General features: G+C 36.3%; 2 protein-coding genes across 7 annotated transcripts in view; one reads left to right on the forward strand and one right to left on the reverse strand.

Annotated features, from left to right (window-relative positions):
• CTNNA3 (catenin alpha 3) overlaps positions 1-20,146 on the reverse strand; it is a 1,905,103-nt gene that overhangs the window by 1,091,003 nt on the left and 793,954 nt on the right. The window contains exon 1 of one of the 5 annotated variants that reach the window (XM_059882615.1): positions 5,269-5,518. The gene's annotated coding sequence lies outside the window, so the exon portion shown is untranslated. 5 annotated transcript variants of the gene reach the window in all.
• Positions 1-20,146, forward strand: part of LRRTM3 (leucine rich repeat transmembrane neuronal 3) — a 216,795-nt gene that overhangs the window by 5,210 nt on the left and 191,439 nt on the right. Inside the window, 2 exon segments of one of the 2 annotated variants that reach the window (NM_001103283.1) lie at positions 214-1,745; positions 9,197-9,284. In NM_001103283.1, coding sequence (NP_001096753.1) covers positions 214-1,745; positions 9,197-9,271 — 1,607 coding nt within the window. In that variant the 3' untranslated portion in view covers positions 9,272-9,284. 2 annotated transcript variants of the gene reach the window in all.

Here is a 20,146-nt window from a genome sequence, read left to right on the forward strand (position 1 = left end):
TGCTTAGTGAACATGTTTCCTTGCTTAACTATTAAAAAAAAAAGCCTAAAGACAATTCTCTTTAAATTATAAGGAGATGATATTTGCTGTTAAATATTGCTCTGTACATTTAAATTTCTAAAAAAGAAAATATATGCTTATTTTTGCTTGATTAAAAAATAAATTAATTCTTTTTTTGGGGGGATAACTTTTCTAAGTTGTTTTTATTTCCAGGTTTCAATGTAATTAGGCTACTGAGCGGATCAGCTGTAGCACTGGTTATAGCCCCCACTGTCTTACTGACAATGCTTTCTTCTGCTGAACGAGGATGCCCTAAGGGCTGTAGGTGTGAAGGCAAAATGGTATATTGTGAATCTCAGAAATTACAGGAGATACCCTCAAGTATATCTGCTGGTTGCTTAGGTTTGTCCCTTCGCTATAACAGCCTTCAAAAACTTAAGTATAATCAATTCAAAGGGCTCAACCAGCTCACCTGGCTATACCTTGACCATAACCATATCAGCAATATTGATGAGAATGCTTTTAATGGAATACGCAGACTCAAAGAGTTGATTCTGAGTTCCAACAGAATCTCCTATTTTCTCAACAATACCTTCAGACCTGTGACAAATTTACGGAACTTGGATCTGTCCTACAATCAGCTGCATTCTCTGGGATCTGAACAGTTTCGGGGTTTGCGAAAGCTGCTGAGTTTACACTTACGGTCTAACTCCCTGAGAACCATCCCAGTGCGAATATTCCAAGACTGCCGCAACCTGGAACTTTTGGACCTGGGGTACAACCGAATCCGAAGTTTAGCCAGGAATGTCTTTGCTGGTATGATCAGACTCAAAGAACTTCACCTGGAGCACAATCAATTTTCAAAGCTCAATCTGGCCCTTTTTCCAAGGTTGGTGAGCCTTCAGAACCTTTACTTGCAGTGGAATAAAATCAGTGTCATAGGACAGACCATGTCCTGGACCTGGAGCTCATTACAAAGGCTTGATTTATCAGGCAATGAGATCGAAGCTTTTAGTGGACCTAGCGTTTTCCAGTGTGTCCCAAATCTGCAGCGCCTCAACCTGGATTCCAACAAGCTCACATTTATTGGTCAAGAGATTTTGGATTCTTGGATATCCCTCAATGACATCAGTCTTGCCGGGAATATATGGGAATGCAGCAGAAATATTTGTTCCCTGGTAAACTGGCTGAAAAGTTTTAAAGGACTGAGGGAGAATACAATTATCTGTGCCAGTCCCAAAGAGCTGCAAGGAGTAAATGTGATTGATGCAGTGAAGAACTACAGCATCTGTGGCAAAAGTACCACAGAGAGGTTTGATCTGGCCAGGGCACTCCCAAAGCCAACGTTTAAGCCCAAGCTCCCCAGGCCGAAGCATGAAAGCAAACCCCCTCTGCCCCCCACGGTGGGAGCCACGGAGCCTGGCCCAGAGACTGATGCTGACACTGAGCACATCTCTTTTCATAAAATCATCGCAGGGAGCGTGGCCCTTTTCCTGTCTGTGCTTGTCATCCTGCTTGTTATCTACGTGTCGTGGAAGCGGTATCCTGCCAGCATGAAGCAGCTGCAGCAGCGCTCCCTCATGAGAAGGCACAGGAAAAAGAAAAGACAGTCCCTAAAGCAAATGACTCCCAGCACCCAGGAATTTTACGTAGATTATAAACCCACCAACACGGAGACCAGCGAGATGCTGCTGAATGGGACGGGACCCTGCACCTATAACAAATCAGGCTCCAGGGAGTGTGAGGTATGAACCATTGTGATAAAAGCGCTCTTAAAAGCTGGGAAATAAGTGGTGCTTTATTGAACTCTGGTGACTATAAAGGGAACGTGGTGCCCCTCTCCCCATCCTTCTCCCTCTCCCTCTGCTGGCAAAGTCCTTCCTTCCCCGTCTGTTTTAGTACATTCATAATACGGGTCATTTTCCTTTCATACAGAGTTAACCCATTGAAATTTAAATACCACAATCAATGTGAAGCTTGAATTCTGGTTTAATATAATGCCTATTGTATACAACCTTTTATTGATTCCATTAATGTCACACTTGTTTTAAGATAAAACTTCTTTCATAAGTGATCCCTCACATCTGCTGTTATTCTCCTAGTAGGACCAAATTTACAGTTTTAGAAGGTTTGCAGTTCATTGGTAAATCAAGGAAAACCTGAATGATCCCAGGTACTTGGAGCTGAAACTGATTCTAGGAGATGACTTGATTATAGGAACATTTAGGGGCAGTCTTAAAACAACACCTAGCTTAAAAAGAAAATTGCAGGAAACTATTGAAAGACGGTGCTCTGTTAAAGAAGCACCAGAAGCAGTTTTCAGAGGTGTTTGAATTACAATAAAGCAAGCCTAAAGAAAACTGTGGAAGGGTTAAATTGTTGCAAGTAAATGACTGCAAAATGTGAGGAGACAGTAAAAACACAAAAGTTTAGACTTGAAGCCTTGTCTCTGAAATCCATCTCTGTAAAAATCACAGTAGAGGTTTCACTGTCAGTTTCTTTTAGCCTCCACATATCCGAAATGAATGAATAAATAAATAAATAAAATAGGCAAGAGGCAAATTTGAGGAGGCAGATTTTTCCACACATCCTCACCTTAAGTTTTCAGAGATGAGGCTTGCAAACAGGAATGCAGCTTGCTAAACGCATGTGATTAGAAGCTTACCAGAATTTCTCTCTCCAGCTCTTTTAGGACCCTAATGTGGGGAGTAGAATCATGAGCTCTGTCTGTTCTTCTGTTTGGGATTTGTCAGGCTGTCCTGCTGTGTTTCACTATATGCCCTGCACACATGCCAGTCCCCTGATGACTGACATTTCATTCAGAGGCATAGAGAACACATTTTAAGACTCGATTTCCACCACCCATTGAAAAGGATAGTTTTGACAACACCTTAATAAGATAAAATAAATCTTACAAGGAAAAAGACCAACCCCATGGCAGTTGTCCTTTGCTTCTCTGTTGTTGATGGTACAGTGCTGATGTTACAGTCTCCCCATGTTCATCTGTATTGTGAACTCCATTCATCAGTATGAATCTGTACAGACCCTGCTGGCCATATGCAAGCTGCATGCATGTTTTTATGTCGATGGTGAAAGTTTATTGACTGCAGCACAAATATCACAGCTTCTGTATTTAAGTAACTTTGACTACAGTTCATTTAGATTTTAGAAAAATGTCTTTAGTCTGCTTTTCATTCTCTAAAATGAACAATTCCATTATAGGAGCAAAAATCTCAAATTGCAACACTGAGCCTGTTTCATTTAATTTGACTTGTCAAGCCTTATATCTTTAACCATGCCCCTGTTCTTTCAAAACAGAATCGCTGCAGCAAAAAAAAAGAAAAACTAAATGGCTATTTTTACCAGCATTTTTATATAGTTTGGAGGCTTTTCATATGCTGAGAGGAAAAATCTAGGCAAGTCACCATGAGATATAATTGCAAAGAAGCCAGATTATAAAAATCATACTTTTATAAGCAATAAAGAAAAAGGAACATCTAAAGTAGATTTTTCAAGGTACTTTGATTTTGATTAAATCTTAAATAGATACCAGTTCAGAGAAGCATCATAGCTATAATATATTTGTCCATGGATAACTATTGGATATACATTTATTAATTGCAAATAGTCCCAGATTCCCAATTGATTAATAATGCAGATAATTCCTCCCAGTACTATGAACTGGATGACTGAGCCTACTGTGATGTTTTTCACTGAAGTTGTAATTTTACATTTTTCATAAAATGTCAGTAAATACATATTTCATCTAAAAAAAAGAAATTTTCTTTGGTCAGCCTCATTTTTACCTGTACTAAAGATGATTGTATTAATTAAATGCAGTGTTAAAGTGAAAAAGCCCCTTTCTATTCTTTGACTTGAACTTCTGCCTCGTTTGTCATGGGTACCAAATAAATTTAGGCAAGGTATATTTTGAAATTTTTGAAAATTCTCAATGCTGTGGTACTGCTAGTATATATGAAATATGCTTGTTGTTTTAAAAGTGTTTCTAAAATTCAAAACCACCTGGTGTGTTAAGGTTACATGAATAACCAAAATTTGAAGGCTGGTCATTTTTTAATGCCTAACTTTAGCTATATATAAATTTAACACTAGATAAGAACCAAAATAAAATTCCTTAGATTGTAAAAGTAATTTTGATTCAGGACATGAAATTATAAAAAAAAATTTCCCTCTCTTTGGGAATGAAGCATTTCTAGTTCTCAGCATATAATTTTTGTAGGTTAGACAATTACTAGTTCACCACAAAAAATATAACAAAGCTGACTTGTAAATGTTCTGCTCAAATGTTGTTGTCCTCACACCCACCCCATGGCAAATTTTGGACTGCAAACCATAAATCTATTTTCATAAGTATTTTAAACTCAGTGCATATTAGTTGATATTTCATTTTCTGTCCCAAATTTATATTGTGTCCAACTAGACAACAGTTAAATAAACAGCCTGACCTGTTGAACTACACAACAGAGACACGTCAACGCAGAATGGATTCAGTCTTTGCATGCTTTACCAGAGAGAGAGGAAATACAGTTTAGTCTTTGAAAAGTATGGGGTTTTTTTTTTCTAATTTTTATGGGCCCCAGTACACATAGTGCTACCGCAGCATGGAGTTAATATATTCCGAGTGTCACAGTCTTCTAAGCAATACTTATCCAAGATATATTCCTTTTAAATTAGTTTATATTTTCTAAAGATGTTGACATTACATCTTTTCAAATAATTTAAACCTTTTTTTTAAACTTAATTTGGTGAACCAACTACCTAACCAGACAGAGAGGCAATAAACTGCATTTCTGTGGAGCAGCAGTGACCTCCAGTGGCTGGTTAGACTAACCACAGCTACTCAAACATTCAATTAGTTTTCATCCTAAATTCCTATGTAAGTGTGGTTTTCAACATATAGTTTTTGATCCATGAATCAGATTTTACTTTTATTTAATCCTCCCCCCTTGGAAACATAGTTATAGTGTAACATTTTAAAGTTACATTTTGTATATTGACTTACTTAGTAATGGCCAGAGGCCACAGAACTGGAACTGAGGGCTAGAAATAAGTGTCCTAAGATGAAGAACAAGTAATAGCATAACAAAAAATAGATAAATACTTTCAAGTATTTAAAATCATTGGCATTGGATGAATATCATTAGGTGAGAGTATTTACATAGGCAGAATACTAAAATATCATGTAATTTAGGTTGGGGAAAACAAATTTCAATATCAATATTGAAAGACCCAGGATCAGTTATTTACCAGGCAGGAGTGTCTGAGCTGTGGAATAAGGGAGGCCTCCCCTTCCGGCTCTAGAATGCTTCAGTCTGTTGATCATGGCAATGACCTGTTCTTTGCCCCAGTGCTCTCTCCCTCCCTCTCCCTTTTCAGTCAGCTGAACACTGGTTCTATTAGGCTCTCTGACAATGATGTTACAGTCTAAGAGGTGATGATTCATAGATAATGAAATTATGCTCTCCTTCTGGGGAAGGATAATGCAGAGTCAGATTTGTAGAACTGGCAAGGATTTTAGGATGCTGAAGGTGCATGAAATATCTTCTCTTCCCTTGACATTTACCAAAAAGAGAACTTACATAGTTATTTAAAGTGTGGATTAGACCAGCATCAGAAACAAGCATCAGGCTATGAAGACTAAGACAAAATGAGTTCCAGCCATGACAAATGAGAACCGAGCCATGAGAAATGAAAAATTCAGAAACAGCGCTGCTTCTTTGATTCCCTTTCCCCTGGATTCTCATTAGAATCTGGATCTGTAGCAAACCCATAGAGTTTTTCTATACTTGTATTCTGTTAGCTACCTATGTTAAAAATTAGAGGCAGCTGGAAGAAACTATTAACATGAAAAATAGTATCAGTGAATTCTAATTACAAATGTCATCAGAAAACAGAACTAATGGAAGCTAAATAGGTTGCATTAAATGACTCTTGAGAACTAATGAAATAACATGGTGAAAGTCAGAGTTCAGCCATAATTGCCTATAGATAGAATTAGACCCACTGTCGCCTACTCATCATCATCAGTGATTTTATACTCAGTAGAATACAGTAAATAATCTGCATAACAAGAGTTTATGATTATTTTGATTTAAGGAAAATATCAAGGCCATATATAACAGAGCACTGTATGGGCCTTAAATTCAAATTTCTCTGATATCTTCAAGTCAGGTAATCCTGGGGAAATCCCTTCGCTTTTCTGAACTTGACGTTTCCCATCTGTAAAATGGGCAAATATTATTGACTTCATATGGTTATTGGGAGGACACAATGTGAGCAATACTTTGTAAACTCTAAAATGTCATCTACTTACTATTTTCAAAGAGCATTTATTAAGATGATCAGCTATGTTTGCAGGTGTTCTGTGTTTGGCCTGGGCTAGAAAGACATTACTAATCTCTATGTAACAGAAACCTAAGTCCATTTACATTAATATGAATTCTGAGACTTGGCCATGTGTCTAAAACTAAATTTGTCTTTGATCTTTATTTTCTATAAAGAAGTTTCTTTCACCCAATGTTATCTAAGTCTATGAGTTATTAATAATGACCATAATATACAATAAACATAAACAGATACCAACCAGAGAACAGTGAATCAAAAGGTTATCCAACTAAATCAAAATTCTAATTTGTCCCCCAAAATGTCATGACAACAAAAGCTTTCAATTAACTTATGTTATTTGCCCTGTTCCCCTCTTCAGTAGCACTATTTTGAGCCCTTAATGACTTTACACTTTACAAATATATCTTGTAAAGTGGCAAGATGACACCATTATTGAGCAAAAAGTAATTGCTTCTAACATGTTACATGGGGTTAGCACATATTCCAGGTATTGATTACATGACATATACTCTGTTTTATTTTTCCCCCAATGAGAGAGTATCCAAAATTTCCTTCAAGTATAGAAATTACTATTGGGTTTAATCTATCAGTTATTGCTATTGAAAATCACCAAATTAAAAAAAGTAGCATAAAAATACAAATAATTTTTATGAATAATAACTTATTCATTTACGAAAAATTAAAAACTTAAGAGTACTCTTTGTGGGCTTTTCATCAAAAAAAAAAAATGACCAATGTAATCAAAAATCTTTCTCTACTGAGTGTAGCATTTCCTACCAAGTATGATGCAGCAGATATATTCCCAAAATTCTTATAATTTAAGTAGAAAACCGTTCCTCCTCCCTGAGAGCTGAGTGTCTATGAAATCTTTTTCTGTGAAATCTTTTGAGAACAGAGAGATGATGGTGGTTTTTCAACGGAAAAAAAAAATTTTTTAATTTTATGCAACTCTACCTTCATAGGATTATTGGTATATGTGCTTGAGTTGGGTATCTTGAACATGTAAGGGGAATTTAAGGAACACAGAGAAAACAAGAGCTAAGACCAAGCAGAAACAATCCATTTTATTGAAAAAAAAGAAAAAGGAGCTTCTGGCTTAACCTATCCAGAAAATGTTGTAATGAAAATTGATAAATTTCTTGACAATTCTTTTTACTTTACTTTCAGTAAATCTCATTCCCCCTGCTCCAGGAAAAAAAAAAAATCATCTATTCCTTTCTCCCACTCTTATTCCCTACTTCCTATGTAACACAAAAAAGTCTTCGCTCATATAAATCAACACAATTAGTCAACTTACTAAAAAGGAGTATCATATCTTCAATTTAAAAATTAGACCATAAAGCAAAATGTAAGTCTGGCTGACCCTTTTCCCTTTCCTCTACAGCTTACAACCACCTCTACAGTATCTTCTGATTTTCAGTAGAAGAAATATAGTTTAATTACCAATCTGGCAAAGTATTACAGCTTGAAAGTGAAAGTCAAGGTCGCTCAGTCATGTCCAACTCTTTGGGACCCCATGGACTATACAGTCCATGGAATTCTCTAGGCCAGAACACTGGAGTGAGTAGCCTATCCCTTCTCCAGCGGATCTTCCTGACCCAGGAATCAAACCAGGGGCTCCTGCATTGCAGGCGGATTCTTTACCAGCTGAGCTATGTTGTTTTCCTTTTTAATTGACTAACTCCTAGAAACAAAATATAGGACTTTATCAATGGGAATACTCAACTGCATGTCATCAGTCAAAACCACCTACCAACAATCAGAGTTTTGTCTTTTGCAGGGATGAAATGCAAGTTTGGGGCACCTCACAAATACAATGACAAGGCAAAGACTGCAGTTAACAAAGGCAATTTCTGTTAAAGCTTCATTGCGCTGATTACATCTATTCAGGGTATAAAATACATTTTGCCAGTAAAGAGCAAAAAAGGATTTTCAATTAAGTATAAATCATTATTAATCATTCTTGGGGTTCAAATTTATTGATGAAGTAGGGGTAAAAAGATAATGTCTCCAGATAGTGAGGCTATATAGTATAGTGAGTGGTGATCATGGCTTCAACTTGGTGGTCCATATGTGTCGTTAAAAAGTGCTTCTTATCATTAATATTGATCCGTTTTACTCTCTGCAAGAACAAACATGCTTACCCCCTTTTTGATGCCATCAACCAGCATCTCACAAAAATGTTTCAAGGAGACTTATAGAATGTACCACGTTGATCTTAAAGTAGTAGAGTGACTTTAAAGTCTCTAATAAACCTGGGATAACTTAAAACAGTAAGCCCGTTCTCCTGCATTGCAGGCAGACTCTACCTGAGCCATTAGGGAAGCTCCTATAAACTCTCTAAGAAATCTGAAAGCTAACTAGGCACTTAAGGATCAATGTTGGCTTGCCTTTCATCGGTTTATGAAAGGGATTCTGCACAATTTATATGATATTTCAAAGTTAAAGGCTATAAATATTTGGTTGCAGTATTGTCATTTATCCTAAGAAAGTTTAGGTAACATAATTGAAGTAAATTCAATGGAATAATAAAAGATCTATTTAATATGGTAGAGGCCCTATTACATATATATTTTGTGTTTTCCACCAAGCTAAGACTCTCTTAGATGCTTAGGGGGGAAAAAAAAAAAAAAACCTCTATCCTTCCTATGAGTATTAACATTTTACCATATATTTGTTTATGTGTATGTATATTTTTACATACTTGACTTATTATGTGCCAGGAATGTTTATATATATGTCTTTTAATATAAGAACAGAGGCTTTATATTGACTCTTTTTATTTGACAGGTTTCATCCATTAATCCTAAATCTTGTCCCTTTTTTATAGGACTGCCCTAAAATCATTCATACCCTACCCACACAAGGCTTCTCAAACCAAATATACTTCTCCAGCCCGTATTAGGAAATGAATTCCAGTAAGTTACCATTAGGATATCCCTTTGCTAGTTATATTCTAATCTGCCAGTACAGTCATCTTCCCAGTCTGTGGCACCCACTCTGGCCTATTTTATGTCATTAAAAGGCAGCATGCACTTAGTCCTATGGACTTTTATGGGGAGAACTGAGTAGTAAAATGTAAAAATCTATGTATGTTTCTATGGGCTCCACCTTGCTTGTTTTTATGGTCTAACGCACAGAGATGTGTGGGGTCTCTATTAGCTTACACTGAAATGCAAAAGCATTACGCTAGTTATAAATTAAAAAGAAAGGCCAAGACAGACAAAACATAGATTCCAAGGCTCACGTTCTGTATTTCTTAATCTTAACAGTGATAGTAAATAGTGGACATTCTTTATTTCACTTTCCTGACATCTGTTTTACTCTCCACATTTACCACTGTATTCTTAAATTTAAGCTTCACAATTCTTAAACGTTTTGACGTCTAACACAAAGGTTTCTTTTGTTTGTTTTTTAGTTGTTTTATTCTATGCCTGAAGATCTTTTCCCAGTTCTCTTGCTGTATAATACTGCTGGCTTTGCTAGAAACCCCGCTCATATTTTGAACCTGTCAGAAAGTCACAGCGCAATTCATCAATTTTGTGATTGGAGTGATCAGAAAAACTGACTGGCTTTGTCTCTAGAGTGCAGTCTAGTCAAGTCTGAGGTGTCTGCCTTCCATCTTCCCTGTCTCCCATTCCCAGACCGTCCCTCCACTTAGGATTTTGCACACTGAAATTCCTCCATCCAGTACTACCTAGGGCTCTCTTGGTTTTGTGCTCCTTACTCAAAACATATCCCCAGATCTTGACTAGTATCATTATCCCTTCCAAGGTCACTCACACTTTAATTGAGATTAAAAGAAAAAAAAAAAAAAACCTTTTGCTAAAGGTAACAAAGTCATATAACTAAGAGCTGGGGTTATGCTTCTGAGGGCAAAGGTGCTTTGCCCTCTGAAATCATTCTTTGTAGATACTGCTATACTTTTCTCAAACATGAAGTGGGGCCTTCCCACAAGAACCAAGGCAGGGCAAATAATCCGTGTTCCATTCAGTAAACTCTCAGTGAATTACCATTATACACAGGATTTCTCCTTAGTTTTCTCCACAGAGAGACAATACTACATACAAGACAGAACTTGGGCTATGGATCCAGGATGAACCAGTTTGACTGGTTCTGGGACTTACTAACTGCAAAATATTGACTATTAGCTTCTTCATCTCAAAAATGAAAATGTATAAAATAATATAATAATAACAGGGTTGTCACAATAAGGCAAAGAATCAGCATTTCTTGAACATTTTTATGTACTTTGTTTTGGCACACTGCATATATTACTTAATTTAATACTCACAAAGATCCTACGATGATTAAATCAGATGACTTAGATAAAAATCACTTAGTATAAAGCTTGGCACATAACTGTAACCTACTCCTTCACTTCATTAGCTCAAATTGCTTAAAGTTTCTGTACAACAGTATGCTTTAATAGCTCTATTTCATTATGTCATGTCCAACTCTTTGCGACCCCATGGACTATACAGTCCATGGAATTCTCCAGGCCAGAGTAGGCTTTCCCTTCTCCAGGGGATCTCCCTAACCCAGGGATCAAACCCAGGTATCCCGTACTGCAGGCAGATTCTTTACCAGCTGAGCCACAATGGAAGCCCTATCTATTTTTGTATGGGATAAAAAACATATCTGGCCGACTTTCAAGAAATAGAATCTTAACTGCCAAAACCTCAGGGGCACATAGTTAATACTGAAGAGTAATATGGTATATAAAACCTAAGTCCTAATCTCCCATCAAAGTCCAATGACATCTTTACTTTTATTCTCACACCATTCCCCTTGCTCTAACACTGGCCAGTTCTTGAAGTAGCATGTGCTTTCCTTGTTGCTGTTCACTTGCTAAGTCGTGTGCGAATCTGCAATCCCATGGACTGCAGCACACCAGGCTCCCCTGTCCTCCACTATCTTCCAGTTTGCTCAAATTCATGTCCATTGAGTCAATGATACTATCTAGCCATCTTGTCTTCTGCTTCCCTCTTCTCCTTTTGCCTTCAACCTTTTCCAGCATCAGGGTCTTTTCCAATGAGTCAGTTCTTCATATCAGGTGGCTAAAGTATTGGAGCTTCAGTGTCAGTCCTTCCAGTGAATATTCAGGGTTGATTTCCTTTAGAATCGACTGGTTTAATCTCCTGGCAAATCCAAGGGACTCTCAAGATTCTTATCCAGCACCACAGTTCAAAAGCATCAATTCCTCAGTGCTCAGCCATCTGTATGGTCCAGCTCTCACATCCATACATAACTACTGGAAAAACCATAGCTTTGACTATATGGACCTTTGTGCTTTCCCTTCTTATGCCTTTACTCAAGCTATTTCTTTTATGAGAAATTACTTTCCTCTCCCTTTCAGGTCCTCCTGTTAACCTCTTCTCATTTATCAGTTGATTTCAAAAATTATTCTTATAAAAATATGGTTTTCAAGATTCATATTTAGATTTAAATTGCTTCTCTGTTGTAAATAATCTGACAACAATTTTTGATAGTTGCCAACAGTATGACCATTTTGGCTGGTATGTTAAAGTGACTAAGAGTTAAAAAGTATTGTGAGACAAATAAAGAATATTTAATTCAAAGAACGAATATATCTTGATTTTAGTGAAGGTTGGATAGTCAACTTTTATTGTAAAAGCCATATACTTGTGACTGCCCACATCCACTGCTTCTTGGGAAAGGTCCTTTTCTCTTTAGCGTGGATGTCTCCTGATCCCATGCCTAGTGCCACAGGGCTTCTACTTTAGACATGTCCCAAGTCTGTCCTCTTCCCAAATAAAGTGACTACCCCACACTATCACTGAAACCAAGTCAGATGTCTTCGGCTTACTAATTATACACATTTTCAAAGTAACTATTCTCCTGAACACTGAACATCAAATACTTAGAAGTTGACAATTAGAAATGCTCACTTTTTGTTTTTAACCTCCTGAACATTGATTATGCGGAAGGCATAACTGATTATAGAGGCCTGAAGCATCTGCCAGTTGATGGGTGTTTCCTTTCTGTTCATCATCTTACAGCTTTCCACTGAATTTCTTTTCTCTCTCTCATCACCAGTTAAAATATCTTTCAATTTTTCCCTCTGTCCAACTTTTATCAATAAGTCAATTCATACCATTTGATTATGTACCTTCTGACTGGGTTAATAGGAAAATTAACTAATGCTAATGCTAATGGCATTTTGTTTTCTTTTAGAAAACAATAATTAAGATAACATAGTCTAATAATTTAATTCAAAAGGCAGTCAAAAATCTATTTGTATTCAACAGTTTTGTTTAGTTCTATAAATGAAAAACTGTGATTCTGTAAATTGTAGTTTAATTTCAGAAATAGAAATTATATCCCTCTCTAATATACTTTTAAGGCACATTTTAATTGTGATTTGTAAAGGCAGGGAAGATTTATTATAACAGAACATCCAGATATTTCTTTTAATGTAAGGTATCACTCAGTCTCTGGACCATGGTAATCTTTGCCATCAATGAAACAGATTCATTTTTGGAACATATGTACTAAGAGAATTGAAATGAAACCTTTATTTAGTCATAAAATGTATAACTATGAGGGTTTTTGAGAACTTCACAGTGCATTTTCTTACCTTCTATTTGAAACCCTAAGCTAATTTAATTGTATTTTCAGTGATTTTTTTAAAATTAATTTTTATTGGGGTATAGTTGCTTTACAATGATGTATTAGTTTCTACCATACAGCAAAGTGAATCAGCTACATGCACAAACATATCCCCCCACTTTTTTCTATTTTCTTCCCATTTAGGTCACCACAGAGCACTGAGTAGGTTCTTGGAACTATATAGTGAGTTCTCATTAGTTGTGTATTTTATACATAGTATCGACGGTGTATATTTGTCAGTCCCAAAGACTACATTCCTTAGTCTCTCTCTTAGTTATCAATTCCAAGTTTTTATTGCAAACATTTGCATGGTTTTTACCTCTAACCTTTATCTCTCTTGCTTGAGAGATACTGTGTGGTTACTTTAATTTTAAAAAGAAAAAATTTTGTTTCTAATATTGTTTAAAAGAAAGAAATATAAGAAGTGGTTGGGTTCTTGTTCTACTTTTAATCTTCAGTATTGGAATCTGCTTGGTCTAGAGCAGGTAGAGGGCCCTGGACTCCATGGCACATAGTTTGAAGACATGAAAAACCACTATTCTGAAATCACTAATCAACTATAGGTTCATAATATTCTGCATGGTTAATAGCTGAATGAAGGAACTCAGTGCTTAATTAACCCATAATCAAACATATAGGTAAGAAGTTTTGCAGCAGGATGTATTCAGCAGTTTTCAATACCAGGCTCACAAATTATATTTCCAGAGGTCAAATTTGCACATAACTCTTTCAACCACAACTGTCTCCTCATACTTAACTCAGTTTAACATCCAGCAGTGTGTTGTGCAGAAATAATCAGTGGTTAAATTAGTCGCATTTTGTTCGCTCAGCTCACAGTAGCCCACTGATTAGTTTTTGGTTTTTTTTTTCCTAAGTATCTGATCTTCAATTTGTATTTCAACTGTACCCAAGTGCAGATGCCATCTCTGGTAACATGACAAAACAAAATTTAGGTTAATAAATGTTTCTCTGTGCTCCAATCACAGCACGCATCCTGCAGTAACTATACTGTAGCTCAAAGTGTTGTAAAAAATGCAACTGAGTTTCCTGGAGAATCATTTTAGAGTTAATTAAACCTCCTCCACCTGTAATTTAAGAAAAAAGAAAAAACCCAACACTCCTAAAGACCATGGGGGAAAGGCAGTTTAAGAAATAGAAGTCCTCTGTTTATCCAGGGAGGTACTTTACAAGGCAGACAGCTACACCACAGTTGAGAGACAACATTTCCTCAGCTGATTTGGTTAATTAAAATGCACAGTTACAACAGGCTTTCTTAGAGCCTGCAGCTGAATGACCGAAGTCTCCATTTTCCTCCAGTGTCACACAGAACGTGAAGAGGCAAACATACTGCCGGAGCACAATTTGACTCACTAAAAATCCAGCACTATAAACACGAAATACATTTCTCAGGCACATTTTAAAAGACGTATTATCAAGATTTATGGTGCAAGGATGGAAAGAATTTGCAGTTAGGCAGCACCAAGAGACTATCCTAGGTTCCTCTCAAAGCAGTTTTCAGTAAAATTTACAAATAAATCTTTAGGGTAGAGTCTACTTTCAACGCAGAAATCTTCAGCTCTATCCTTTCAAATGTATGGAATTTGAATCTGACTAACAGCCCGTCTGTTGCCAGAATTTATGAGTGATATGAAAAATCAAAGGCCACAAAAGCTATTTGTCAAATAAACTGCAGAACGCAATACCAGTCTGCAGGGCTCATTTGCAGAACTCATGATGAGCATGGGAGGAGGGGATGCGAACAGCTGCAGCCTTGACCGCACTGCCTGTGCCAGCCAGAATTCAAGCCGCGTGAGCTGGGTATGACTGAAGAGGGGGCCAACAACAACAACGCAAAACAGAAAAGGTTCTTATATCTAAGTTTTTATTAAATCAGTATATCAGTGTGCCCAGATGAATACCTGCAGAACCAGTTAAAATAGATGTGGCCTGTAGGTATTCAAATTAAATCGGTTCATGGAAGACTATGTTTATTTCCTGGCATGGGAGAGAGATTACAGTCTTTGAATCAGTTAGATTAGTAGCATGGCATCCAATCAGTTTTCTCATCTGTAAACTGGGAACAGGGCTTCACATCTCAAGACAACTGAGGATAAATTGAGATCACATGTTTGTGGGCAAGCAAGTGCTCAATAAAAGTCATTCTCCTCTCTTTCACTAGTTCTTCTCGCAACACAGTGAGTTGATATGAATGGCAAAGTCAAAGTTCCCATATTAACCATTTAAATTAAGAAGTTCACAATCTATAGAAAATGATTAAATATTTCTGGAGCCTAATTAACAAATGAAATCAAACCCAAATAGTTTTCCCCAGAAATTCAAAAATCCTCTAATGAAATTTCCATATTAAGCTTTGTTCTATAACAATTTTGCTTAGCATCAGAATAAAATTTTTTGATCTTAGTATTGTCTTTTTCTAATAATTCAGCATCATTTCCTTTTCATAAATGTTACTTGAAGAACTGACCATTGCTTTTCAAAATATCTCTTTAAACATCTCTAACATCTGTCTGTGTGTCTTTCTTTTCATTTTTGTCTCCCAAACATGGACATATCACATCCCCCCACACTCAGTACTGAAGGAAACATGCTGTTGTAGCAATTTAATGGTCTATATAACTTAATACCTAATTCATTTCTAGTGGGAAATAATTTAGGTGTTTGGAAGAAAGGGACACAATATTAATATTTGTGTTTTCAAAAACTCTGAGTCTATGAAATAATGACTGAATTATTCAAAGCAACTTATCAAAAAGTCACAATAAAATAATTTCAATGGATATTTACTAAGCACCTACTACATGCAGACAAACAAGTGAATTTTTGTTTTTCCTCAAAGCAAACAAAACGTAACAAGTGGCAAAGGATATTCGAAATTTGGAGTCATATCACGAGGAAAGCCATTGAATTATTTGACCGGTTTTGGAAAGTCACTTCTTCATAAAGCATTGAGTTTTCTCTTCTCAAGAGAGAAATTTGATACATGCCCCTCACTGGAGACATGATAATAATTAGTTCTTTTCAAAGACTTTGAAAAGAGCAGAGATGAAAAGAGCTGTAAGAGTTTCTAAATGACACAAGATCTGTGAAGTGGTAGATATTTAACACAAACCTCATACAGCTGTTATGTAGATTCATTAGTTAATCAGTTAGTTAATGACTTTGAAGTGTAAAATCTTATTAGACATTTTTTTACACTTTAATGCATATAAGAAATAAATTACTGTCTGAAGTTAAAAAGTGACTATACCATTCTAATATATTGTATCTTTCTATGACAGACTTTCAAGATGTTCTTTCCTACTCTGATTTTTTTCCCCCCAAACAACTCCTGAAAAGCCTATCTAGACCCTGATTCTCTACCATTTTATTGCTCAGTTTTGGCATGGGCTTCCAGTTAACAGTAAGCACAGAACTGGAAGAAAAAAAAATCACATATTTTGTGTAATAATATAAAGTATTATTTGATGATAATGGCATCAAATGTTAAACATGTTATTTAAATGTGGTTTTGTACATCTGTGCAACAGGGGAGTGAAAAAACTGTTGGATAAACTGAAAAAAAGTGAACAAGGGAAGGAATTGAAACCCAATGTTAACTACCTTGATCCTTGGAAGTAGTGACTGATTTCTCTTCTGAATGCTGGGAAGATGAGAAAAGATGTCAGAGGCGTAATTAGTTTAGCAATATTCTACTATGTGGGAGACATTTCTATAGCTTAAACAAAATTTGTGCTTGACATATAATATTTACAGAGAAAAGTACACATATTATCAATGTATAGCTCAATGGATACTGAGCTCTTGTGTTCTCTGTAGCTAGATCAAGAAATAGAAGATTCCCACAACTCCAAAAAGCCTCTCTGTTTCCTACAATCGCTAGATCTATATCCAAAGGTTAACCGCTAGTGCTACCTCTAACTGCAAATGGTAGCCTTATCTGTCTTGGTACTTTATATAAAGGGAATCATCAAGAACGTACTCTCTTTTGAATCTAGCTTCTGGTGGCATTCTTCCATGGTATTCACCCATATTGTTAAGGGTAGTTGTAGATCTACAGATTTCTAATCTTAGTCCCTCCAGCCCAACCCCCACCACACACACACACACACACACACAGAATTAATTCTTTTCTTATGCAAAGAATGGCCAAGGATCCCTGTACCGGGAAGTCCTAGAACACCCTGGGAGACAGGAATTGCAAGTGAAAAATTTCCTCAGTGGACACGAATTTGAGCAAACTCCTGGAGATAGTGAAGGACAGGGAAGCCTGGTGTGCTTCAGTCCATGGGGTGACAGAGTCAGATACAACTGAGCGACTGAAAAACAACAACAAAATTTTCTCTTATCTTTTTTTCTTTTTCCTTTTTTTTTTTTTTTACATTGGTAAATATAATGCAATCTTGAATTATGTTGCACTTTTAAAATCTAGTCATGGACAGAAGCAGCTCTAAGGGGCACACTGAAGCAATTTTTTTTTTCCCCCCAGTAGCCCTTCTTTTCAGCCCTGAATTCCCTACTCAGCTCTCCATACCAGCAAATCTCCTAGAAAGCCTTCCCCAGTCTAGCAGTTGTATAAAAAACAATTGAATAAACTACTTCACACCAAGGTGTTAATGCCAAAATCGTTAGTTCTCTAAGGTATGGCCTAAGGACAGTGCACAGAAGCCCAATTATTTTCTGATTACTCTCTAATGGGGTGTCTGGTAGAACAGCATTTATTGACTTATGCTATAAGGTTCCTTTACACTGAAGGACTCTGGGAAACAGACACTGGCATCCTATACTGTCTTTACTAGTAGAAGGTTATTGAAACTATTATTTCCCTACATCACACAGTGTTCTCTTTACGAGAGCCCGTGGGGGAAGGGACATCAGTTCTACTTCTTCATGCAACTGATCGGCCCACAGCATCCCCTTCTCTCCCCGGCATTTCCCCCCACCTCTCTCCTGCTAAAAATACTAAAGAATAAGGGATAGCCATTTCTAACAAATATTCAGAACTTTTTAACTTGTCTTTTTGGTATAACTTCCTCACCCTTTGAAGAAGGAAATGGTAACCCACTCCGGTATTCTTGCCTGGACAATTCCAAGGACAGAAGAGCCTGTTGGGCTATAGTCCATGAGGTCACAAAGAGTCAGACACAACTGAGCAACTAACCCTTTCCTCACCCTTGGTTCCATCTTTTCCTTTCATTCTCTGTTTACAGATCTTTGAAATTTTAAAAGTCCTGATGAATTCAGGAATAGTATAGATTGATTTGATGAAATACGTTATCCCTTAAGGAGAAATTTTTAGTCACTGACATCAGACCAAGCTGGCCAACTGAGGGATATGTATTTTAGGTCGAGGGCTCTTCCAGCAGTGTTCAGATTACACCACACTGGTTGGCTGTCAACGGAATGACTGAGAAGCTCATTTCTGAGGCACAGGATGTATAAGGCATTACACAACAAAGGTTTTTTATAAAGCTTTGCTGAATGCATTGACTAAAGATATTTTCCATCAGGTAAAATGGACAGAATGAGATAATGTCTAGGAAAAAATCTAGATCAAGAACAGGATAAAAGATAAATTACTTGTGAGAAAACATGGAATTTAGTTTTCAAGAGAGCTGTTATAAAATTTGTTATATGATATTTTGCAACTACTGGTCCATTCTTATTTTCAAGGCTCTCAGAGTTCTGCTTGGGAAGATTTGATTAATGCATTATTTATCCAAGAGTCATTGATTTATGGAGCTTAACCATAAGCTACAGAATAGATCGTTTTCTTTCTAATATTTATATCTACAGGAAGAATACCACAATGGTGGGGTATTCTACCCTTGACTGGTAATCCACATAAGCAATGACCCCAACTGACAATAATGAAAATATTAAATAACAACCTGTTATTTACTCCCTTCATTGCTAGGATCCCACTATTTAAATTAAGTAAAACAATTTCCAGAAATTCAGTGATAATCTATAAATCATATGACAAAATAGTCCAATACATATTCCAGTGAAATGTTCTCTGCGAAATGGGGAGGAGGACATGTCAAATGTGGATCTCTTAATGCCTGTATTATTAATCTTTAGATCAAACAAATAATTCCAGTTCAGATAAATTAAAATTGTAGATTTTTTTTCCTTTCTGTTAAAGCTATTTAATTATGACACACTGGAAAAAAGCATATTGTCTTGCAAAAAAAATGAACAAATTTATTCCAGACTATGACAGAATAGTCATATTTATGTAATCTCTTATTTAAATATATCTTTCCAAATAAAAAAATTAATTTGTTTAGAAAACATCATTCCTGAAAATTCCATGGTAAGCATTCCCTTTAAAAATTACTAAATCCAATATAAAAATTACTAAATCCAATGTAATAATTAGGACCTGTTAGGTTAATTTTTCGTTTGTTTGTTTGGCAGCAACTGCAGAATTAAACATGACTGGAGTACCACTGTGTATATTTCAAATGCTTATACTGTACAAAAATGATCATTTATTTGTTTATACTTGGCAATTACCTGGCAGCCTCAAACTTGACAAGGCCTGCATGCCCAATACACATGTAAAAGGATATCTCTCTCAAATACTTTGTGATGCTAACAATGCACGCAGGGAGGAATGGATACTGAAAGTATGGAATGGAGAGGCATTTTACTAGATTTCTGAGTGGATCACAATCAGAGGTCAGTCCCCAAACCAGACACTGCATGGTGAACCTGTCACATCACAGCTCAGAAACTTCTAACATCTCCTCAGGACTGGTCTCATTTGGGGCTCAACCTACTCTTTCAGTTTCTCATGTGTAATTACCCTTATCCCACTATGCTCCAACAAAACCACAACTTACCATTCTTTCAACATCTCCCTCAAAGTCTACCACTGATTTGCTTACATTTTCCTTCTCCTTGAAACATTCTGTTCTGCCAAATTCATCTTATATTTTATCACCATAATCCAAATCTTCCATGAACTATTTTCTGATTATTATAGCTGAAAGTATTTTTCTTTCTCCCTCAACTTCAATTATTATTGAATGATAATAATGATGTATCATTATTAATGATAATGATACATTACTATCATTATTACCATTATAATTATCTACTTCTATAGTCATTATTATTT

This window comes from Bos taurus, chromosome 28 (genome assembly GCF_002263795.3).
Source record: "Bos taurus isolate L1 Dominette 01449 registration number 42190680 breed Hereford chromosome 28, ARS-UCD2.0, whole genome shotgun sequence".
Lineage (NCBI taxonomy): Eukaryota > Metazoa > Chordata > Mammalia > Artiodactyla > Bovidae > Bos > Bos taurus.